This window comes from Staurois parvus, unplaced genomic scaffold, assembly GCF_062004578.1.
Source record: "Staurois parvus isolate SC_StPar_1 unplaced genomic scaffold, SC_StPar_1.0 ptg001026l, whole genome shotgun sequence".
NCBI classification, from domain to species: domain Eukaryota; kingdom Metazoa; phylum Chordata; class Amphibia; order Anura; family Ranidae; genus Staurois; species Staurois parvus.
The window spans coordinates 406,732-428,475 of NW_028318822.1; the positions used below are offsets into that span (position 1 = coordinate 406,732).

The window sequence follows — 21,744 nt, forward strand, 5'->3', positions numbered from 1 at the left end:
CACTAAAAACACAGAACCTTGGGGTACTCCACTAAAAACACTGTACCTTGGGGTATTCCACTAAAAACACTGAACCTTGGGGTATTCCACTAACACAGAACTTTGGGGTACACCGCTAATAACCTTAGACCATCCAGAGTATGAATAATTAATCACTACTCTCTGAATATGGAGATCCTCCTGACCACTGCACTTTGTATGCTGGGCCATATAGTTGATGGTACATCTAAAAGAGTTTGTACAATCAAATTGTATGGTGAGCTTTATAGACTTCCAGGGACACACTTCTCTTGTTTTCAATACTACAGCTCTGCCCTACATGGGCTGTTATGTGATCGCTCAGCTCCTGCACACACTGCCTGTGATTGATGCAAGAAGTAAAAAAGGAGGCTGTGTATTCAGTGAGAATGTTGTTCCTTGATATTGATTGTATGTGCGCACAGAGGTGGGTGGGAGCCATCTCCTGGAGGGTGGGAGGACAGGTGCATTTGAGGTCAGCTGGTGAACTGCTTCCTGAGTCTTACTGGTTTTCCCAACCTAAGGGCCAACCAGGAAGTCATGGAGAAGTTTCCCATACAACAAGCAGATGGCTGAGGTAAGGCATGGTGTAGGACAAAGTTTATTTTTTGCATAAGTAGTACATTAATGGAAACTGGAATTTAGAAAAAAAAAAGTGTACTTAGCCTGTACTACTATGGGATCAATTAACCTTTATGTAATTCATTGCCTACTGAACTCATAAGTGCATAAGTAGGATCTCAGTTATTAGTATGAAACCATGGCTGCAGGAGGAAACTAAAGGGTCTATCTAGTGGCCGTAACTTTTCCTGCAATATCTCAAATCGGAAAAATAGAGAAATAACACCTTATGGCCACTAGACGGAGCTGAAGATCATAGAAAATCCCTGTGTTAAATAAAACATGGCCAATGTTTATTATGGCTGGATGAAAGCTTGTCTAATATGTCCAATTTATTTTAAATAGACCTCTAAATGGTTATGAAATCTCCCACCACAAAATCTACTCAGCCAATGAAAGGTAATGTCTCCAGTTTTATTTTTCTACTGCTATCAAAGGCCAACCCGGTCCCACACTTCATCCATGTCTTTGGTGACCTCTGATCACCTTATGAACTGTTTCTTCCATGATGAAGATCAGCCATGGAGTATATCTGAGGTGTATATCAGGGTGTGCTTCTTCCCCACATGAGAGCTGGGATGTCCAGCAATATTCATCTAGAAGACATTTCCCGCACTCAAGGCACTAATACACCTCCAGGGTTGTGTGGGACCCCTGATGTACAGGAAGACAGGACTTCAGTGAGTCCTTCCAACGGATAAGAAGTTTTCCCTCACTCACTTGGACCAGGAAAGTGACTTCTCCAATGTGTATACAGAGTGGACTTGTATAAAAAACCTTGCCCACACTCAGGACAAGAAAACGGCTTCGCCCCCGTGTGCAATCTCTGATGTCTGGAAAGACCAGATTTTTGTGAAAAACATTTCCCGCATTCTTGACAGGAATACGGCTTCTCCCCCGTGTGCAATCTCTGATGGATATTAAGTTTTGACTTCTGTAAAAAACATTTCCCGCACTCAGGACAGGAATGCGGCTTCTCACCCGTGTGCACTCTCTCATGCGCGACAAGTTCTGATTTCTTTAAAAAACATTTTCCACACTCGGGACAAAAACATGACTTATCACTTGTGTGTAGTCTCAGATGCCTGTCAAGATGTGACTGCACTGAAAAACATTTCCCACACTCAGGGCAGGGATATGGCTTCTCAACTGTGTGAGATCTTTTATGCTCATCAAGATTGAATTTAAAATGAAAACCCTTCCCGCACTCAGTACAGGAGAATCTCTTCTCTGTTGGAAGACTGGCCTGGTCCTGCACAGTCTGAGGGTCCTCAGGATACGAGGAATCCGATGGTCCATCTACACTGGGTGGTGCCGGATGGACATTGGAGGGAGCAGGTTTTTCTCCTGGACTATACTGTGTGATGTCCTCATCTTCTACTTTCCAGTCTGGAGACAAAGTGAGACAATCCTCGGAGGTTTTCCTCATCTCCCGGCCATGGACTAAAATACAAAGACAAAGAGGATTACTAGGCAGGAGCTGATTGGTTCCCCCAAACCAGGACTCCGCCCACATCAGGCAGCTTGGTCTCTGAGGAGCTTACAATTCCACCCTCAAGGGAACTAGGAAATGGCTCCTCTGATCTCCTACCAGGTCATTTCTTTATTCATGGACCTTAGTCAGAGAGTGAGGAAACAACCAGAACTGTCTTTTATAGGAGGGACAGTGATGAGGGGATTATAGGACGAGGGTCCCCACCCCCTCTATCACTCATCACCATCTTCCCAACACAAGAAGTACTGCACTTCCTTATTTAGTCCATGATTTAGTCATGAAGAACAGCGGGGCTGAGCCCCACCAGAGGTCAGAGAGTGAGGATGGGGGGAGAACAACCAAGATGAAGACTGGACTGATCCTGAAGACCACCATCATTGGGGTATTGACTCCTCCCTCATTATCACTTTCTGTTTAAGGGTCCAAAGTTGGAGGATGTTATCACATTATTATCACCATGTAAAAGTCTGTGCTCCAATCACATCATCCGATATAAAATGTCCAGCTGGGAGAAAATATGTGTAACAAAAAAGAATATATATATATAATAGTAATCATATAACTCTTGTTTAATGCATATTAGATTTCCCCCCCCCCTTTTATTTACTCTCTCTAGCTGCTGGTAAAGATTATCCACCCTCTAGTGTCCCTCAATCTCACTATATACTGGGGATTTACTAAAACTGGAGCGCTCAGAATCTGGTGCAGCTGTGCATGGTATAGCCAATCAGCTTGTTCAATTAAGCTTTGACAATTAAAACCTGGAAGTTGATTGGTTTCTACGCAGAACTGCACCGGCTTTAGTAAATAACTACCCACAGTATGGACCAGTGCTAGCTGCATAAATCCATCAGTCACCAGAAATGTCATGATCCCCCCTCACTTATCTATAAGGGGTCAAGACATTCAGGTGAGCCTTTTACCTCTTCTCCAAAGAACACAGAGCACTGTGGTGAATTCATTTTGGGAATAATACATATAGTTGAAGGAATAGCGTATTTCAAGGACAATAATTTATTATTTTATATATCGTGGAATTCACCATTATCAGCGTTATTTGTATGAATTTTGTGCACTTTATTGATTTCATCATTTTATCCCATTTATTTATGGGTGTTGTATGTTCACCTGAGTGTGTAACTAATGGATTCACGCAGTTAACAGTGGTACATATGGAGTCATATTTATATATAGCAGTGGGTAGAGGGCAGATGTCAGGACTACGTAACATACAACATATTGTATACAGTTGCAAGAAAAAGTATGTGAACCCCTTGGGATTACGTGGAGTTTTGCATGAATTGGGCATAAAATGTGCTCTGAACGTCATCTAAGTCACAACAATAGAAGAACACAGTCTGCTGAACATAATACTACACAAACATTAGATGTTGCCATGGCTTAATTGCACATAACATGTAAACATTCACAGTGCAGGGAGGAAAAAGTATGTGAACCTTTGGACTTAATAACTGGTTGACCCTCCTTTGGCAGCAATAACCTCAACCAAACGTTTCCTGTAGTTGCAGATCAGACCTGCACAACGATCTGGAGTCATTTTGGACCACTCCTCTTCACAAAACTGTTTCAGTGTAGCAATATTCTTGGGATGTCTGGTATGAATCGCTCTCTTAAGGTCATGCCACAGCATTTCAATCGGGTTGAGGTCAGGACTCTGACTGGGCCACTCCAGAAGGCGTATTCTGTGCTGTTGCAGCCATTGTTTTGTTGAATTACTTGTATGCTTTGGGTCATTGTCCTGTTGCATCACCCATCCTCTGCGGAGCTTCAGTTGGTGGACAGATGGTCGTACGTTTTCCTGCAAAATGTCTTGATAAACTCCTAAATTAATTTTCCCATCAATGACAACAATCCGTCCAGGCCCTGAGGCAGCAAAGCAGCCCCACACCATGATGCTCCCTCCGCCATGTTTTACAGTGGGGATGAGGTTTTGATGTTGGTGTGCTGTGCCTTTTTTTCTCCACACATAGTGTTGTGTGTTCTTCCCAAACAACTCAATCTTGGTTTCATCTGTCCACAGTATATTTTGCCAGTAGTGCTGTGGAACATCCAGGTGCTCTTTTGCAAACTTCAAACGTGCTGCAATATTCTTTTTGGACAGCAATGGCTTCCTCCGTGGTGTCCTCCCATGTACTCCATTCTTGTTTAATGTTTTCCTTATTGTAGATGTGTCAACAAAAATGTTAGCATGTGCCAGAGATTTCTGTAGGTCTTTAGCTGACACTCTGGGATTCTTCTTTACCTCATGCAGCATTCTGCGCTGTGCTCTTGCAATCATTTTTACAGGACAACCACGCCTAGGGAGAGTAGCAACAGTGCTAAACTTTCTCCATTTGTAGACAGTCTGTCTTACCGTGGACACATGAACATCAAGGCTTTTGGAGATACTTTTGTAACCCTTTCCAGCTTCATGCAAGTCAACAATTCTTGATCGTAGGTCTTCTGAGAGATCTTTTCTGCGAGGCATGGTTCGCATCAGACAGTGCTTCTTGAAACCAGTAAACCCAAAACAGGTGTGTGTTTTTTAAGGGCAGGACAGCTGTCAGCAACACATCCAATATCATCACACTGATTGGAGTCAAGGTTGGCTCACTCCTGGCTCCAATTAGCTCTGGGAGAAGTCATTAAACTAGGGCCTCACATACTTTTTCCTCCCTGCACTGTGAATGTTTACATGTTATGTGCAACTAAACCATGGCAACATCTAATGTTTGTGTAGTATTATGTTCAGCAGACTGTGTTCTTCTATTGTTGTGACTTAGATGACGTTCAGAGCACATTTTATGCCCAATTCATGCAAAACTCCACGTAATCCCAAGGGGTTCACATACTTTTTCTTGCAACTGTAGGATACAACAGTTAGGACTACATAGTATCAGAACTTTGTAATGCACAAGATGGGGGGGGGGGGGGTCAGGAGTATTCAACGTAAAATGGAGTATTTTTGCAGGGCTAAGGACTATGTAATGCATAACAGAGTATACAGTGCAGTGGTCAGGACTAAATAATATGTAATATAAATTATATACTGTAATAGTCAGGACTCATAATATTGGTATTCAGTAATCAGTGGAAACTTAAATGTTTACTATGCTGAGACAAGTTGCAGAGGTCCCACACTGCCACCTCCTGAGACTGGTCTCACCGACTTGGGTCTAGGACTATACAGAGACATCCCTCCATTTGGCACAGCCAGCAAATAACAGAACACGTAACCCTGGGAAAATTGCTCTTTCAGAGAATTTGCTAGACTGGGACATGGGGAAGAAGACCCAAGGCACATGCCCCAGGTGCCTAGCCTGAGCAACACCTGTAAATCAACATTTTGCTAGATAGGTAGGTGCAGCGACAGTAGATACACAGAGGTCCAGAATGCAGTAACTGGTGTATTGAAGAACTTGCAAACTGTACAACAGCCTGGTGAGGAAGCTCGCCCAACCGGGAACTTACATTCCATGTAGTGGTAAGTCAGCAGTAGTAGGCCTGAACCCGGGCAATAGGGGATCATCGGGCCCCTGTGTCCTTGCCCAAACTCAAAAGTCTATGAAAAAGGTACCAGGGGCATCTCATAGGACCCTCTACTGACCCCGGGCCCTCGGGCAGTGCCCACGTTTCCAAAAGGTCAGTCCGCCCCTGGTCCTTGCCAAGGAGGGTGAAATGCGGCCTGGCTGGTCTGACCTAAAAGAGAGCTTACTAGCGTGCAGATGTAGAGCTTTTCCTACTCTTCCAGAACCTCTTTCTGTTGCTAGTGCTGTCCCTGACAGATGGGTATGCTCTTCCTACACTAACCATTTTGCAAATGCAAGCCAAAACCTGGGGGCAGCGACTTAGACTCTGTTGAACTCAAGATGGCCTCCAAGGTTACCTGGATGCCACATAGCCAACCAAAACCCAACTCCAATGAACCATAGAGAAACCAGCTTTCCCTGGATTTCCCCTCCAGCTGCAGTACTGCTCTGGATGAGCACTACCTACAGTGGAGAAAATAGACTGCACCTGCCTACATTCCTCCTCCTTTGACAGATGCTGTCTTCTGCATCAAATACAACACAGAACAGTGTAAAAATAGTAATAATGCAAATAAAATGCAAGAAAAAAAAATTTAAACAACATAATCAGAATACTTTGCAGGTAATTTTCCAGTATCAGACTTAATTAGACGGCAGACCCCACCATCTTCTGTGGGGCCTCCATGGCTTCAAAGGGCTGAGGGTTAGCAGAGCCTGGAGCGTTGACTGAGTCCATGGCGATATTAGAACTAGCATGCTGTGGAGCCACAGTTTCTGGGCTGTCTATAGAGTCAAGGCTGAGGCTGGCATCTTGAAGAAATGAAGGTTCTAGTTTGAGGGGCGGCAGGTACCACTTGTAAGGGATCTCCTGCATGGGTGGAACATCAGTGGAGCGGACAGGCTTGGTAAAGCAATCTCCACTTAGCACGCATGGTCTTAGCAGGTTGTGGTGGACTCGGCACTTGACAGGTGTGGGGCTCTTGGAGACCACATCATACAACAGTGTCAGAGTGAAAGGTTGTTTCTCTACCCAATGAAGGGTGCGCTCCCACTTGGGCTCAAGACTAGCTGCCTCTTTCTTACTTGGGGTTTTTAACCAACACCAACACCTGGTCCACTGGTCGCAGTGACAACTCATTTAGGATTGAGTCTTTGGGCAAGTCCTTGTGTTTCTCAAGTATCACTGATTTGGCCTTTTGTAGCCATTCCCAGGGTTACTGCACCCATGTACTTGGGGTGCCATTCTGGGAAGTTCAACAAAATATCCACCGGCTAGTTGCCGTAATGCCCAAACCTCAAGAAAAAGGGGATGCAACCTGTGGCCCTGTGCATGGTGTTGTTGTAGGCCCACACCATGGCTCCCGCATGTGAGCCTGTTCCAGAGTCTGGAGCATGCCCAGCATGGTATGGTAAAGTGTTCACAGACCCCATTCCCCTCAGGGTGGTACAGTGTGGTGTGGAATTTCCAGATACCACTGAGTTGGTACAGTTTAGACATTATCTGGGACTAAAAGTTTGGTCCTTAGTCAGAGAGAAAAAGATACGGGCAGAGGCATGGTTGGACTACATGCTCCCAGAATAGCTTGGCCGTTGTCGGAAGCTGTACGATCTTGTGAGTAAAACCACAGCACATTTGGTAAAATGATCCACAAAGACCAGGGCATAAAGGAACCTTGTTGGGGAGCTGGATATCGTCAGAAAGTCCATGGTGACTAATTCAAAGGGCTCCAGGGTGGTAATACTGATAGGAGTGGCCTTCTATGCAGGGGTCTTGTGGACCGTGCAGGCAGCACATTTCTAACATACCCATTGCACCCACTCGGATATCCGAAGGCAGAAGAAATACTTCACAACCAAGGCTTCAGTCCTGTTGGCCCCAAAATGCCCTCTTGTGACATGCATCACCCAGCAGACTTGGAGGATGTGCATCTGGGGATGGTGGAGATGCCTGCTGGTAAAGAACATTGCCTTGTGACTCAATGCAATCCCACTGCCTCAGGACCGCCCTGGAGGTGTCAGAAAGTCTTTGAAAATTCTAATGAGGATGGTTTGCATCATTGGGCCAAGAAGCGCTGCACCTACATAAGGTCAGGGTCCTGCGCCTGGATTTGGGCCCACTCCACTACAGTGTGCAACTCAGTGGTTCCTAATGGGGGCACTGCTGTATGGCCCTCGAGTGTGCACGTGGAGGCAGCGGTGGGAAGGACAAGGACCACCTCCACATTTTCACCTGGCTACTCCACCGGGTAAGCTGATGAGGGCGTCCAAATGCCCGCTGAACTTTCCTGGCTTGTAGTATACAGTATTGTAGTATACAGTATAATTCAAGCAGCAGGAAGATACAACAAAGAATTCTACTGCACACTGGATGGGCTGCAAGCAAACACCCTGAGAAACATCTCCTACAAGTCTAATTGCCACTCCATCTACTTTTTAATATGCCCCCCTCCTTCTTTTCAGATTACTATCCTCTGTTTTCAAAATCTAATTTTTTTACCCCTCTGCTCCACCCCAAAGCTTATACATCTCCCCCTCACTGCTACCATCTCCCTACCTCCTGCAAATACTTTACTCACCTGCTGACCCAAACACCAGGACTGGAAGGCATGTGCACTCGTGTACATCCCATTCCCATCTTACTTTCCTCACCCTTCTTCTTCTCCTAACCTCTGAGGACAATCTCCCCAACCCTGGTCCTCTATGATCTCATTCTCACACCAGGTACCCTCCTTCCTCCAGGAATAGCCACAATCCGCTGAATTTAATCTCTATCCCCGTGATCCTAAAAACCACCCTCCCTTTTTCATGTGCGCTCTAGAATGCCCGCTCTGTCTGTAATAAGCTCACCTCTGTCCATGACCTTTTTGTCTCCCGCTCCCTTAACCTACTAGCAATTACAGAAACCTGGCACCAAGCAGAAGATTCTGCTTCCCCTGCAGCACTTTCCTATGGAGGCCTCATCTGGACCCACTCACCCAGACCCAGTGGTCGAAAAGGAGGTGGGGTTGGTTTGCTTCTATCCCCACTGAGCATCTTTCAAGTCCTTCATAACCCTCACTCTCTATCCTTCTCTTCTTTCGAGACTCATTTACCAGCCTCCTGGACCCGTGTCCCGCTTTCTTGATGACTTTGCTGCCTGGCTACCCTACTTTCTCTCCTCTGAACTACCCGCTATCATTCTTGGAGATTTTAACATCCCAATTAATGTGAACAACCCGGCTACATCCCGACTCTTCAACCTAACCTCATCTTTTGCCTTAACGCAATGTATACAGTCCTCAGCTCACTCTGATGGGAATACATTAGACCTTGTTTTCTCCCATCTTTGCAATCCCTACAACCTCACAAACACCCCCTTTCCTCTCTCTGATCACATTCTCATCACCTTCACAGTCTCCTCGTCTTCAAACACCTATCCCTCCAAGCAGCAAACAATTACCCGCAGAAACCTTCACAACTTGAATCCTGCTCCTTTCCACTCTGCAACTGACCAACTCTGACAGAATCTCTCCCCTGTCCTGTCCTGACCTGACCACTGCTGTCTATAACAGTTCGCTTTCATCCACACTGGACTCACTTGCTCCTCTAACAACACGAAGCATCAGGCCCCGACCGTTACAACCTTGACAGACTGACGACACCAGAAATCTTAAACAACATAGTCGTGCGCTGGAGTGATTGTGGCGTAAAACCAAATCTCAACAAGCATTCACCCGATATAAATCTGCTTTCTTTACATACAAGTCCTCCCTCCATGCTGCCAAACAAGCCTACTTTGTCACTCTCATCAATACCTTGTCATCCAGTCCTCGTTGTCTCTTCTCTACTTTTAACTCTCTACTTTTTCCACCTCCACCCAGCACCTCACTCACTGCTTATGAGATTGCAAATCATTTAAAAAAATAAGATTGATGCAATTCGTAGGGGCATCGCCACTGCACAGACATCCAATCCACTTAGCATACCTTATACTAAACCTCCCTCAACACTTTCCTCTTATGACCTTGCTACTACCGAAGAGGTCACTAAGGTTTTCTCAGAAGCCCGTCTCACTACCTGCCCCCTGGATCCTGTCCCCTCACAACTACTACGGTCACCCTCTTCTTCCATCCTATGCTCCCTCACTCACATCTTCAATATTTCCCTCTCTACTGGTGCCTTCCCCTCCCCTCTAAAGCATGCGCACATCACTCCCATATTTAAAAAGCCCTCGCTGGACCCCACCAACCTGAACAACTTAAGACCCATCTTCCTGCTCCCGTTTACTTCTAAACTCTTAGAACGCTTAGTCTACAATCACCTGAGCTCCTATCTCACCGACAACAACCTTCTTGACCCTTTACAGTCTAGCTTTTGCTCACTACACTCCACTGAAACCACCCTACTAAAACTCACTAATGATTTACTAACGGCTAAAACCAATGACCACTACTCCATACTCATCCCAACCAATGGCCACTACTCCGTACTCATCCCAACCAATGGCCACTACTCCGTACTCATCCCAACCAATGGCCACTACTCTGTACTCATCCCAACCAATGGCCACTACTCCATACTAATCCCAACCAATGGCCACTACTCCATACTAATCCCAACCAATGGCCACTACTCCGTACTAATCCCAACCAATGGCCACTACTCCGTACTCATCCCAACCAATGGCCACTACTCCGTACTCATCCCAACCAATGGCCACTACTCTATACTCATCCCAACCAATGGCCACTACTCTATACTCTTTCTACTTGACCTCTCTGTGGATTTTGATACTGTTGATCATCCCCTCCTCCTCAAAAAAAACTAAACTCTCTTGGTCTCCGAGACTCTGCTCTCTCCTGGTTCTCCTCCTACCTATCGCAGCGCTCCTTCAGCATTACCTACAACGCTTCCTCCTCCTCTTCACTCCCTCTTTCTGTAGGGGTCCCTCAAGGTTCCGTCCTTGGACCCCTACTCTTCTCAATCTACACCTCCTCCCTTGGTCACGTGATAAATTCCCATGGCTTTAAGTACCATCTCTATGCTGATAACACTCAAATTATCTTTTTACTCCTCACCTCACCCCTTCAGTTTCCTCCCGCATTACTAACCTACTAAGCGACATATCGGAAAGGATGTCACTCCACTTCCTCAAACTCAATCTTTCCAAAACTGAGTTCATGCTATTCCCTCCAGCCTGTGCCCCCTCCCCTGACTTCTCCATCAAGATCAATAATACAATCATCAGTCCCTCCCTTCATGCCAGGGTACGAGGTGTAATCCTAGACTCCCATCTGGCCTTTCAGCCCCAAATCCAATCACTGTCCAAATCTTGTAGACTTCAACTCCGCAACATCTCCTCCGCAACATCTCCAAGATACGACCGTTCTTAACTTCAGAAACTACTAAGCAACTTATTCCCTCCCTTGTTATATCTCGCCTTGATTATTGTAACTCCCTCCTCATTGGCCGAACTCATCACAGACTATCCCCTCTTCAGTCTATCATGAATGCTGCTGCCAGACTCATCCATCTTACCAACCATTCCATATCTGCCACCCCTCTCTGCCAATCCCTCCACTTGCCTCCATTCAGTGTCCTCCACCCCTCTCTGCCAATCCCTCCACTGGCCTCCATTCAGTGTCCTCCACCCCTCTCTGCCAATCCCTCCACTGGCCTCCATTCAGTGTCCTCCACCCCTCTCTGCCAATCCCTCCACTGGCCTCCATTCAGTGTCCTCCACCCCTCTCTGCCAATCCCTCCACTGGCCTCCATTCAGTGTCCTCCACCCCTCTCTGCCAATCCCTCCACTGGTCTCCATTCAGTGTCCTCCACCCCTCTCTGCCAATCCCTCCACTGGCCTCCATTCAGTGTCCTCCTCCCCTCTCTGCCAATCTCTCCACTGGCTTCCTGTTGCCCAATGGATAAAATTCAAAAGACTAATAACATATAAAGCCATTTATAACTCTGCCCCCAATTACATCACCAATCTTGTCTCCAAATATCACCCAAACCGTACTCTCCGCTCCTTCCACATCCTCCTGCTGTCTAGCTCCCTTGTCTCCTCCTCCCATGCTCCTCTTTAGGGCTTCTCCAGAGCCTCCCCCATCCTCTGGAACTCTCTACCCAAATCTATCAGACTATCGCCTACTCTGCTCACTTTTAGGCAATCTCTGAAAACCTATCTCTTCAGGGAAGTCTATCCTGCCCTCAGCTAATACTGGAATCCTCTATTCCTCCTACCAGTCCATCCCCCACAGTTATTACCTTTTGTACCACTAGCCCCTCCCTCTAAGATTGTAAGCTCCAAGGTGCAGGGCCCTCCTAACCCTCTTGTATTGAACTGTATTGTTGCTGTATTGTCTCCCTTTATATTGTAAAGCGCTGAGCAAACTGTTGGTGCTATATAAATCCTGTACAATAATATTAATATTCTAAATCAATTCATGCCAAGGTTCTCGTTAAGCTTTGAATATCTGGTTGTAGAGAGACCATGTGGTCGAATTGCATAGCCGCTGTCATATGTTGCCGAGTTACTGAGAGTTTCCCACGCTGCATTTCTAGACAATTGATTTTAATTCATTAATATTTGAAAATAAATTACTGGTTTGAATTTCTAACCATTATTTTGCATTAGATCATTTTACTGCCATTTTGAATTGTTTATTATTTATCATCACCTATTATAGTTCATGACCATTTTGCACGGATTTTATTATTAATAAATATATATTTTTACACATTGATTTTTATTTGGTCTTCAAATTAGCGCAAAGAAAAAACTCAGATTATCACTGTTAAACAGGTAAAAAGTTTTGGGCATAAAATTAGCTAATCTTACATAATTTTGGGGTGCTGAAAGTGAAAATGACCCTAAAAAATGTTGATTGGCTCTAGTTTCCATGATATATTCACCCATCTAATGACGTAAGCCATTCAAAATTATGATGCAACTTCAGCTGCATATTGCGCAATTGATACTGGTGACCAATAGAAAATTGCATGTATACTGAGATGATGCAATATTAGCCTTTAATTGCATCACTTCACTGCATAAAAGCTGCAGTATCTGTAGCTGATTGTAGTTGGACAGCGTCTTTACATTTCGTTTTATGCTTATATAGGCTACTCAGTAATGCCTCGAACTTGTGTGAATAAAGCAGATAATTTCTGCTATATCTGCGGTGAAATAACTTTTATCTCACAAAAAAGGAGGATAAGAGGAATGATTAAGAAAGCCTACAACTTGTATTTTGGCTGCAAGATAGGAGACCAGGACAAGAGCTGGGCACCACATATATGCTGCAATTCTTGTGGGACGGCACTGGAGCAATGGTTGAATGGAAAAAAGGCATCTATTCCTTTCGCTGTGCCAATGATTTGGAGAGAGCCAACAGATCATGTTAGTAATTGTTACTTTTGTATGGTGCCTCCAATTGTAAAAGGGCTAAATAAGAAGAAAAAATTATCTGTGCACTATCCAAATATTCCATCGGCAATACGTCCAGTTCCTCATGGAGAGGGGCTACCAATTCCTAAAGCACCAGAATCCTTCATGGTTGAGTCAAGTGAGGAAGAACCTGAAGCGTGTAGTCACGTGCAGTTGTAAGAGATAGCCCTTTCCTCGAATACAAGAGAAAAGCCAAGAGAAGCAAAACCGACACAAACTGAAGACAAAACTAGTGAGAATCCTAAGTATTAAAATGATTCAACTTAGCTTATGGCTATAATTTTTCTTGGTAATCCTATGCAATATATTATGCCATTTAGGCTTTGTTATGTAGTCAATATCACTTGCTTTATATTTGTGGAAAGACATCTATCTACAGTTGCAAGAAAAAGTATGTGAACCCCCTGGGATTACGTGGAGTTTTTCATGAATTGGGCATAAAATGTGCTCTGAACGTCATGTAAGTCACAACAATAGAAGAACACAGTCTGCTGAACATAATACCACACAAACATTAGATGTTGCCATGGTTTAATTGCACATAACATGTAAACATTCACAGTGCAGGGAGGAAAAAGTATGTGAGGCCCTAGCTTAATGACTTCTCCCAGAGCTAATCGGAGCCAGGAGTGGGCCAACCTTGACTCCAATCAGTGTGATGATATTGGATGTGTTGCTGACAGCTGTCCTGCCCTTAAAAAACACACACCTGTGTTGCGTTTACTGGTTTCAAGAAGCACTGTCTAATGTGAACCATGCCTCGCAGAAAAGAGCTCTCAGAAGACCTATGATCAAGAATTGTTGACTTGCATGAAGCTGGAAAGGGTTACAAAAGTATCTCCAAAACCTTGATGTTCATGTGTCCACGGTAAGACAGACTGTCTACAAATGGAGAAAGTTTAGCACTGTTGCTACTCTCCCTAGGCGTGGTCGTCCTGTAAAAATGACTGCAAGAGCACAGCGCAGAATGCTGCATGAGGTAAAGAAGAATCCCAGAGTGTCAGCTAAAGACCCACTGAAATCTCTGGCACATGCTAACATTTTTATTGACACATCTACAATAAGGAAAACATTAAACAAGAATGGAGTACATGGGAGGACACCACGGAGGAAGCCATTGCTGTCCAAAAAAGAATATTGCAGAACGTTTGAAGTTTGCAAAAGAGCACCTGGATGTTCCACAGCACTACTGGCAAAATATACTGTGGACAGATGAAACCAAGATTGAGTTGTTTGGGAAGAACACACAACACTATGTGTGGAGAAAAAAAGGCACAGCACACCAACATCAAAACCTCATCCCCACTGTAAAACATGGCGGAGGGACATCATGGTTTGGGGCTGCTTTGCTGCCTCAGGGCCTGGACGGATTGTTGTCATTGATGGGAAAATGAATTCCAGAGTTTATCAAGACATTTTGCAGGAAAACGTACGACCATCTGTCTGCCAACTGAAGCTCCGCAGAGGATGGGTGATGCAACAGGACAATGACCCAAAGCATGCAAGTAATTCAACAAAACAATGGCTGCAACAGCACAGAATACGCCTTCTGGAGTGGCCCAGTCAGAGTCCTGACCTCAACCCAATTGAAATGCTGTGGCATGACCTTAAGAGAGTGATTCACACCAGACATCCCAAGAATATTGCTACACAGAAACAGTTTTGTGAAGAGGAGTGGTCCAAAATTACTCCAGATCGTTGTGCAGGTCTGATCTGCAACTACAGGAAACGTTTGGTTGAGGTTATTGCTGCCAAAGGAGGGTCAACCAGTTATTAAGTCCAAAGGTTCACATACTTTTTCCTCCCTGCACTGTGAATGTTTACATGTTATGTGCAATTAAACCATGGCAACATCTAATGTTTGTGTAGTATTATGTTCAGTAGACTGTGTTCTTCTATTGTTGTGACTTAGATGACGTTCAGAGCACATTTTATGTCCAATTCATGCAAAACTCCACGTAATCCCAAGGGGTTCACATACTTTTTCTTGCAACTGTATATAATTATTGTGCATTATGTAGTCATTACGCCTATAGTAGAAAACTTTCCGTTTACAGAAAAACTAGAGCCAATTGACAAATTTCATTGTTATGTTTGAACTCAGAATGTGAAATTCATTAAGAAATGGATCCTTTTGTTTCCAAAACTGGCAAAAAATAAAAATTTGTTGAACAGTGTTATCAGTTGATTTGTAACAATTAGTAGGGAATCTCATTAATTCCAGATCCCCGTCCGTTTTCATAAATTATATACTGATTATTTTCTCAGAACTAAAGTTCTGACAGGTGCCAGGAGCAGTTTTTGCTTGGGGGAGTGCGGATCACCCCCACCCATTCTGGCTGTCTCTTAATTGCCTGCTCTCAGGCCACAGCCCTGTGCCCACTGGGCTCAATACTCAAACTTGGCCAGCAAGTACAAATCCTTCAGCACATTCATACCCAGGGCAATGGGTACTGCTGAATTCACTGGACCGAGTCACATCCATCACCCCTCTTTTAATCACTTAACTCCCTCCATCAGGATGGGCAGGCTATTGGTCATTTTGAGGGATGGCCAGGAGAGGTCCAGTTGGTCTCTAGTCCCAAATCTTTGTGTGTAGAATTCATATTTAATGACAATCACTTCAGATCCCCTGTCCATCAAGCAGGGGACCTCTTGACCGTTGACCAAGGCAGTGACCACTAGACTGGGTGCAACCATGGCTTCTGGTCTGGTTGGACCTAGTGTTGCTGGTCCTGGAGATCTTCCCTCAGCCTCAGGAGCTCCTAGTGTAATGGCAGCCTGCAGTTGCCAATTTGACAATTCTTAGCTAGGTGCCCGAATCAGCCACACCTCCAACATTTCCAGTCCTCATCCAGGTCCCTCCTTAGCGGATTCTCACCTTTGGAGAGGTGCACCAGTTCTTGTTTGAAGGTGGACATCACACCTTCTTCTTGGAGGCAAGGCTTTGGGTGAGCTCCCTGTGGGCAGTCTGCATGGCCGAAAGGGGATATGGGGCCAGGGCTTCCTATCTCAGTGGAAGGGGATCCTGTCTCTTGGTCATCACTACCATTGCTTCTGCATCCTTCTGCTCCCATGTTACTGCCTCCACTATGTTGTCATTGAAGGAGAGAGTAGGTAGCGCTTTTATTCGCTTCTGTAGGGCTCTTGTCATGGGGCCGGCCTACATTCCCCACCACAAACTGGCCTCTCAGCAGCTTATCTGAGGCAGAGATGTTGGCAGAGCCGTGTACATCCTTCTGTCCTAGACGTTTTCACAGATTCTGGAGTGCTACCGCAAAATGGATGAGGCTACACTAGCCGCTTTAAAAATGCCTAACATGGGCAGGGACTTAAAAAGACACTGCGTGACTCCAGATGGCCGCCAGAGTCACCTGTATGCAGTGTAACCAACCTGACGCCACCCCAGAGAACTGATGGAACCATAGAGAAACCAACTTTCCCTTGACCTGCCCTCCAGCTGCAGGACAAGTGCCACCTACAGTGGAGACTGCACTTGTCTACAAGCAAATGACGCAGTAAGTAACCCGGGGAAAATTGATCTGTCAGATCTTGCTAGACCCGAGCATGGGGTGGAAAAGCCAAGGCACATGCCCCAGGTGCCTAGGTCGAGCAATGCCAATTGTGAAATGCCTAATGTTGTTGCCAGCTGGACCCCAGTATCTCCATAAATCCAGTCTAGCTATAGATATTGTGTCTGCAGCACAGAGAAGGAAGATTATCCGAGAGAAATCCAGGAATACAGAACGGGGAACACAGCTCAGGAAAGTGACCAGGGGATTACAGGCTGATATCACCCAGTCCCCGCCCTACTCTGGACCAATCAGTGAGCAGTATGGGTGGAGGAATGGATTTAGTGTTCATGACCCACCTGTGCTGATCTCTGTAGGAGTGTCCTCCTCTATAAATGTCCCCGTTATTCCATCCTCCTCCATAGACTGCTGATCATCCTTCACATCCATCTCTTCTTCTTCTGCTTTAACCTCAACTTCTATATCTATGGGATCTTCCCACTAAACAAAGAAAATGGGAGAAAATATAATCTGTAAAATATAAGCTTTAATATTATGAGATCGAAAGAAAAATTTACACATCGTCTCAAAAAGCTCATGTTCTTGATGGTCCGTCCCACCAACCTTGTCGCGGTGAGGGATGGTGTGACCTTCCGTTGTAGAATCCCGAAAATATGGAGTACGGGGACATCTCTCTGGTGGGTTCCTGGTATTAGGTGGTTCCATGGTGTTTTTGTGTCTTTCTGAAACCTCCTCCATCACTCCATACTCCTCATCCTCCTCTTTATACTCTTCTTTAACAACAATATTATCATCCCCGAGGTTTCTATTCTGAATATATAATAAAACATTCATTGTAACAAACATACTGTGTATAAATCACAACTACCAATAACTGTCAATCACCTACCTGATGATGGTGAGGGACGGTGTGACCTTCCTGTGTGGAATCCCGGGAATACAGAGGATGGGGACATCTCTCTGGTGGGTTTCTGTAGCTGGATGACTCCACCATGGTGTTCTGGTACAGATCTTTGTGTACTTTTAGAAACTCTGACTCCTCCATCACCCCATCCTCATCCTCCTCCTCTTTTATCTCTTCTTTAATGTCAACTTTAAAATCACTCAGGTTTCCACTCTGAATATAGAATAAAATTATACAAATGGTAACAATGCAGATAATGTACAGATCCTAATGATACTATCAGTGATTGTTCCTCATCTACCTGATGATGGTGAGGGATGGTGTGACCTTCCTGTGTGGAATCCTGGGAATACAGAGGACGGGGACATCTCTCTGGTGGGTTCCTGGTATTAGGTGGCTCCATCATATCCTTGTGTTCTTCTGAAAGATTCTCCATCACTCCATACTCCTCATCCTCCTCTTTATACTCTTCTTTAGCAACAATACTATTCCCCAGGTTTCCACTCTGAATAGATAAATAAATATTCATTGCAACAAACATACTGTGTATAAATCACAACTATCAGTAATTGTCAATCATCTACCTGATGATGGTGAGGGATGGTGTGACCTTCCTGTGTGGAATCCCGGGAATACAGAGGACGGGGACATCTCTCTGGTGGGTTCCCATGACTGGATCCATCTGTAGGAAACACACACACTGACTGAATCCATTGTTTCTATGTGTTTATCAGATGATGGGGGATCTAGGTGGATCCTCCGTACTGCTCTCTCCTTTACAATAAAGTCTCCTCTTACCCGGTGATGTGAGGGGCAGCTGATTGTCCATCATGACATCCTTGTAGAGATCCTTGTGTCCTTCTAAATACTCCCACTCCTCCATGGAGAAATAGACAGTGACACCCTGACACCTTATAGGAACCTGACACACACAATGATACAGTCACCATCCAGACACATCCCTTGTCTGTTACTGGAGAATGTCCCAGAATTCCCGGCACCGCTCACCTCTCCTGTCAGCAGCTCAGTGATCTCTCTGGTGACTTCTAGAATCTTCTTCTTCTTTCTCTCTTCTATCAGGGAGGGAGGTGGAGGCAATGTGATGTCATATGATCTCCAGACTTCACAGGAGGAAAACTCTACATCTGAACACAAATAGTAAAATCAAATATTCCCAGAATCCTCCTCACCTCTCCGGTCAGGTCTGTGTTTTATTAATAGAGATGAGAGTGATGTCATGTGACCTCCCAGAATCCTCCTCACCTCTCCGGTCAGGTCTGTGTTTTATTAATAGAGATGAGAGTGATGTCATGTGACCTCCCAGAATCCTCCTCACCTCTCCGGTCAGGTCTGTTTTATTAATAGAGATAAGAGTGATGTCATGTGACCTCCCAGAATCCTCCTCACCTCTCCGGTCAGGTCTGTGTTTTATTAATAGAGATGAGAGTGATATCATGTGACCTCCCAGAATCCTCACATCCTTAGGTCACCGCTCAGGTCTCCATTTTGTTTTAGCTTCCTGCCCTGCCTATAGTAATATGAAGTCCTCCCTGGATTGGGCCACGCTGCAGTGAGATCTGTTACACACGGTGTCCGGTTTACACAGTGGATGACAGATCAGTGTACTGCGAGTACCATATGATTGCTGTGACCAATCACAGTAGCTCACATGGAAACTGTACACGATGAATGGCTTCTATTCATAGCTGTGTACTGTTGTGTTGATCTCAGTGATTGGTCACAGTGATCACGTGGTATCCGATAATGGCCCAATACACTGATCTGCCATCTACTGTGTCCACCAGACAACGCACGTAACAGATCGCACTGCAGCAAATAAATGATACAAATTTCATGAGTACAGTGTTGCATGATCGCGCAATCTCCGTGTTCTCTGGAGACTTTACTGATCACATTTCAGGATGAATATCTGAGACTGGGATCATTATGGAAAAATTAGTTTTCAGGACATTTCCTACAAATGACATTTTCCCTCTTTCTTCCTATTTGAATCTTATAAAATAAAGACATACATATTCCAATCCCCCCAAAATAACCCCCCATCCCCCGAAACTGATAAAAGTCATATAATCCATTAGTATAGACTGATGGGGTGAGAAGGTGACCCATCTCCACAATGAGGAGAATGTTCCGGCCCCGGAAGTGGGGGAATGTTGTGCCCCTGAAGGGGTTAATCTGGGTTCCCACACTATATATGTGTGTATCATCATCTGCTGGAGATAAAAGACGTCACAGTGACTATGGAGGAAGAGGACGGACAGGACTATGGAGGAAGAGGACGGACAGGACTACGGAGGAAGAGGACGGACAGGACTACGGAGGAAGAGGACGGACAGGACTACGGAGGAAGAGGACGGACGTGACTACGGAGGAAGAGGACGGACGTGACTACGGAGAAAGAGGACGGACGTGACTACGGAGAAAGAGGACGGACGTGACTACGGAGAAAGAGGACGGACGTGACTACGGAGAAAGAGGACGGACGTGACTACGGAGAAAGAGGACGGACATGACAGGGGGTTACTGGGTGTAAATAGGAAATAACATCTTATTACCTCCTCTGCTGCCACTTCCACCAACGTCTCCTCTCTACTTCCTCCCACCTCACCTCTCACCCGGAACTTCCTATTTATACCTGACATCACTTCCTGTCTGCATTCCATAGAGACTTCCTGTCTGGGTAGAAGTGAGATCCCCACCTTGTGGAGCTCAGAGGAACTGCAACCCCAAGAAGCGTCTGGTAGTGTGACCCCGGCCTTGTGCTGGGTGTGTATGGACTGTAGATCCTTATAGAGGGGTCACCTCCACTCCCACCAAGGGGGACAGAAATATATGACTGCCTAGTCCAGCCTTTCCCAGCCAGAGGTCTAGAGGTTCCTTCAGCAATGAACAGTTTTTGTCTCTCAGTAACAACTGACATCAGTGATCTATAAGGGGGGCAGTCTTCCCTCTGATGACAATGTAAGAATGTCCTTCCCCCACTGACCACTGATATAAGTGGGTCCTTCACCCATTGGTCACCAATGTAAGGGACCACTACACTGATCACTGATATAAGGGGGTCCTCCTCCCATTGGTCATCAATGTAAGGGACCACTACACCAACCACTGATATAAGGGGGTCCTTCTCCCATTGGTCACCAAAGTAAGAGACCACTACACCAACCACTGATATAAGGGGGTCCTTCTCCCATTGGTCACCAAAGTAAGAGACCACTACACCGACCACTGATATAAGGGGGTTTTTCTCCCATTGGTCACCAAAGTAAGGGACCATTACACTGACCACTGATATATGGGGGTCCTTCTCCCATGGCAAAGTCCTTTGGAGGTAGGAGCAGGGGCGTATTTGCCACGAGGCAAACAAGGCATTTGCTTAGGGTGGCACTTTTCAGGGGGGCGGCACGGTAGCAGTGCCGCCCCCCCTTTCCCATGGAAGGGACACTTCCGTGGGAAAGGGACAGGGGCAGGGCTGAGGGTACAGCAAGGGTGACACCGACTGCCAAGGGACCGGCTGCAGAGGAGAGCAGAGTGGTGGGTGGATCATCTGTGAGCACTCGGAGCGCTTGAGGGGCGGGGCCCGCTGTCAGTGTGTCGGGATGTCCAGGAAGGTGCCAGCGAAGGAGGAAGCAGAAGAGGACTAGAGTCATGGTGGAGGATCCCGCCTGCTCTTTTGCAGCCACCGCCGTCGCTGGAGATCGTGGGAGAGAAGGGACACAGGCACCCCTCCTGGAATGATCCTGACACCATCTGGAGGAGCCGCTGCTGGACAGGTAAGTGCTAGGAGGACTGGTGCTTCTCCACTCCTTCCTCACTGTCCTCCAATACATTGCCCCCCACCTGTTCTACTTCCCCCCTCCTGTCCCCCACATTGTCCCACTACCCCCCATCTGTCCCCACTGCCCCCCACCTGTCCCTCTGCACTCCTCCTGTCCAGCTGCCCCAATCCTGTCCCATGCCCTCGTCATGCTGCCCCCCACCTATCCCTTTGCGCTCTTCCTGTCCCATTGCCCCTCACCTATCCTTCTGCACTAATCCTGTCCCACTCCCCCTCACCTGTCCCACTGCGCTACTCCTGTCCCGCTGCCCCTCACCTGTCCCACTACGCTACTCCTGTCCCACTCCTGTCCCACTGCCCCTCACCTGTCCCACTGTGCTACTCCTGTCCCACTGCCCCTCACCTGTCCCACTGT

The 21,744-nt window shown here is 46.0% G+C and overlaps 1 protein-coding gene across 1 annotated transcript in view; it reads right to left on the reverse strand.

The window, feature by feature from the left end:
- Positions 1-596: 596 nt before the first annotated feature.
- Positions 597-21,744, reverse strand: part of LOC149441090 (uncharacterized) — a 53,530-nt gene continuing 32,382 nt past the window's right edge. The window contains exons 9-16 of the mRNA XM_089657727.1: positions 18,539-18,675; positions 18,329-18,452; positions 18,115-18,212; positions 17,832-18,035; positions 17,516-17,743; positions 17,230-17,436; positions 16,965-17,106; positions 597-2,082 (exon numbers count right to left, since the gene is read on the reverse strand). Of these exons, the coding sequence (XP_089513853.1) occupies positions 1,352-2,082; positions 16,965-17,106; positions 17,230-17,436; positions 17,516-17,743; positions 17,832-18,035; positions 18,115-18,212; positions 18,329-18,452; positions 18,539-18,675 (1,871 nt within the window). The 3' untranslated portion in view covers positions 597-1,351. The remainder of the gene's footprint in view (positions 2,083-16,964; positions 17,107-17,229; positions 17,437-17,515; positions 17,744-17,831; positions 18,036-18,114; positions 18,213-18,328; positions 18,453-18,538; positions 18,676-21,744) is intronic.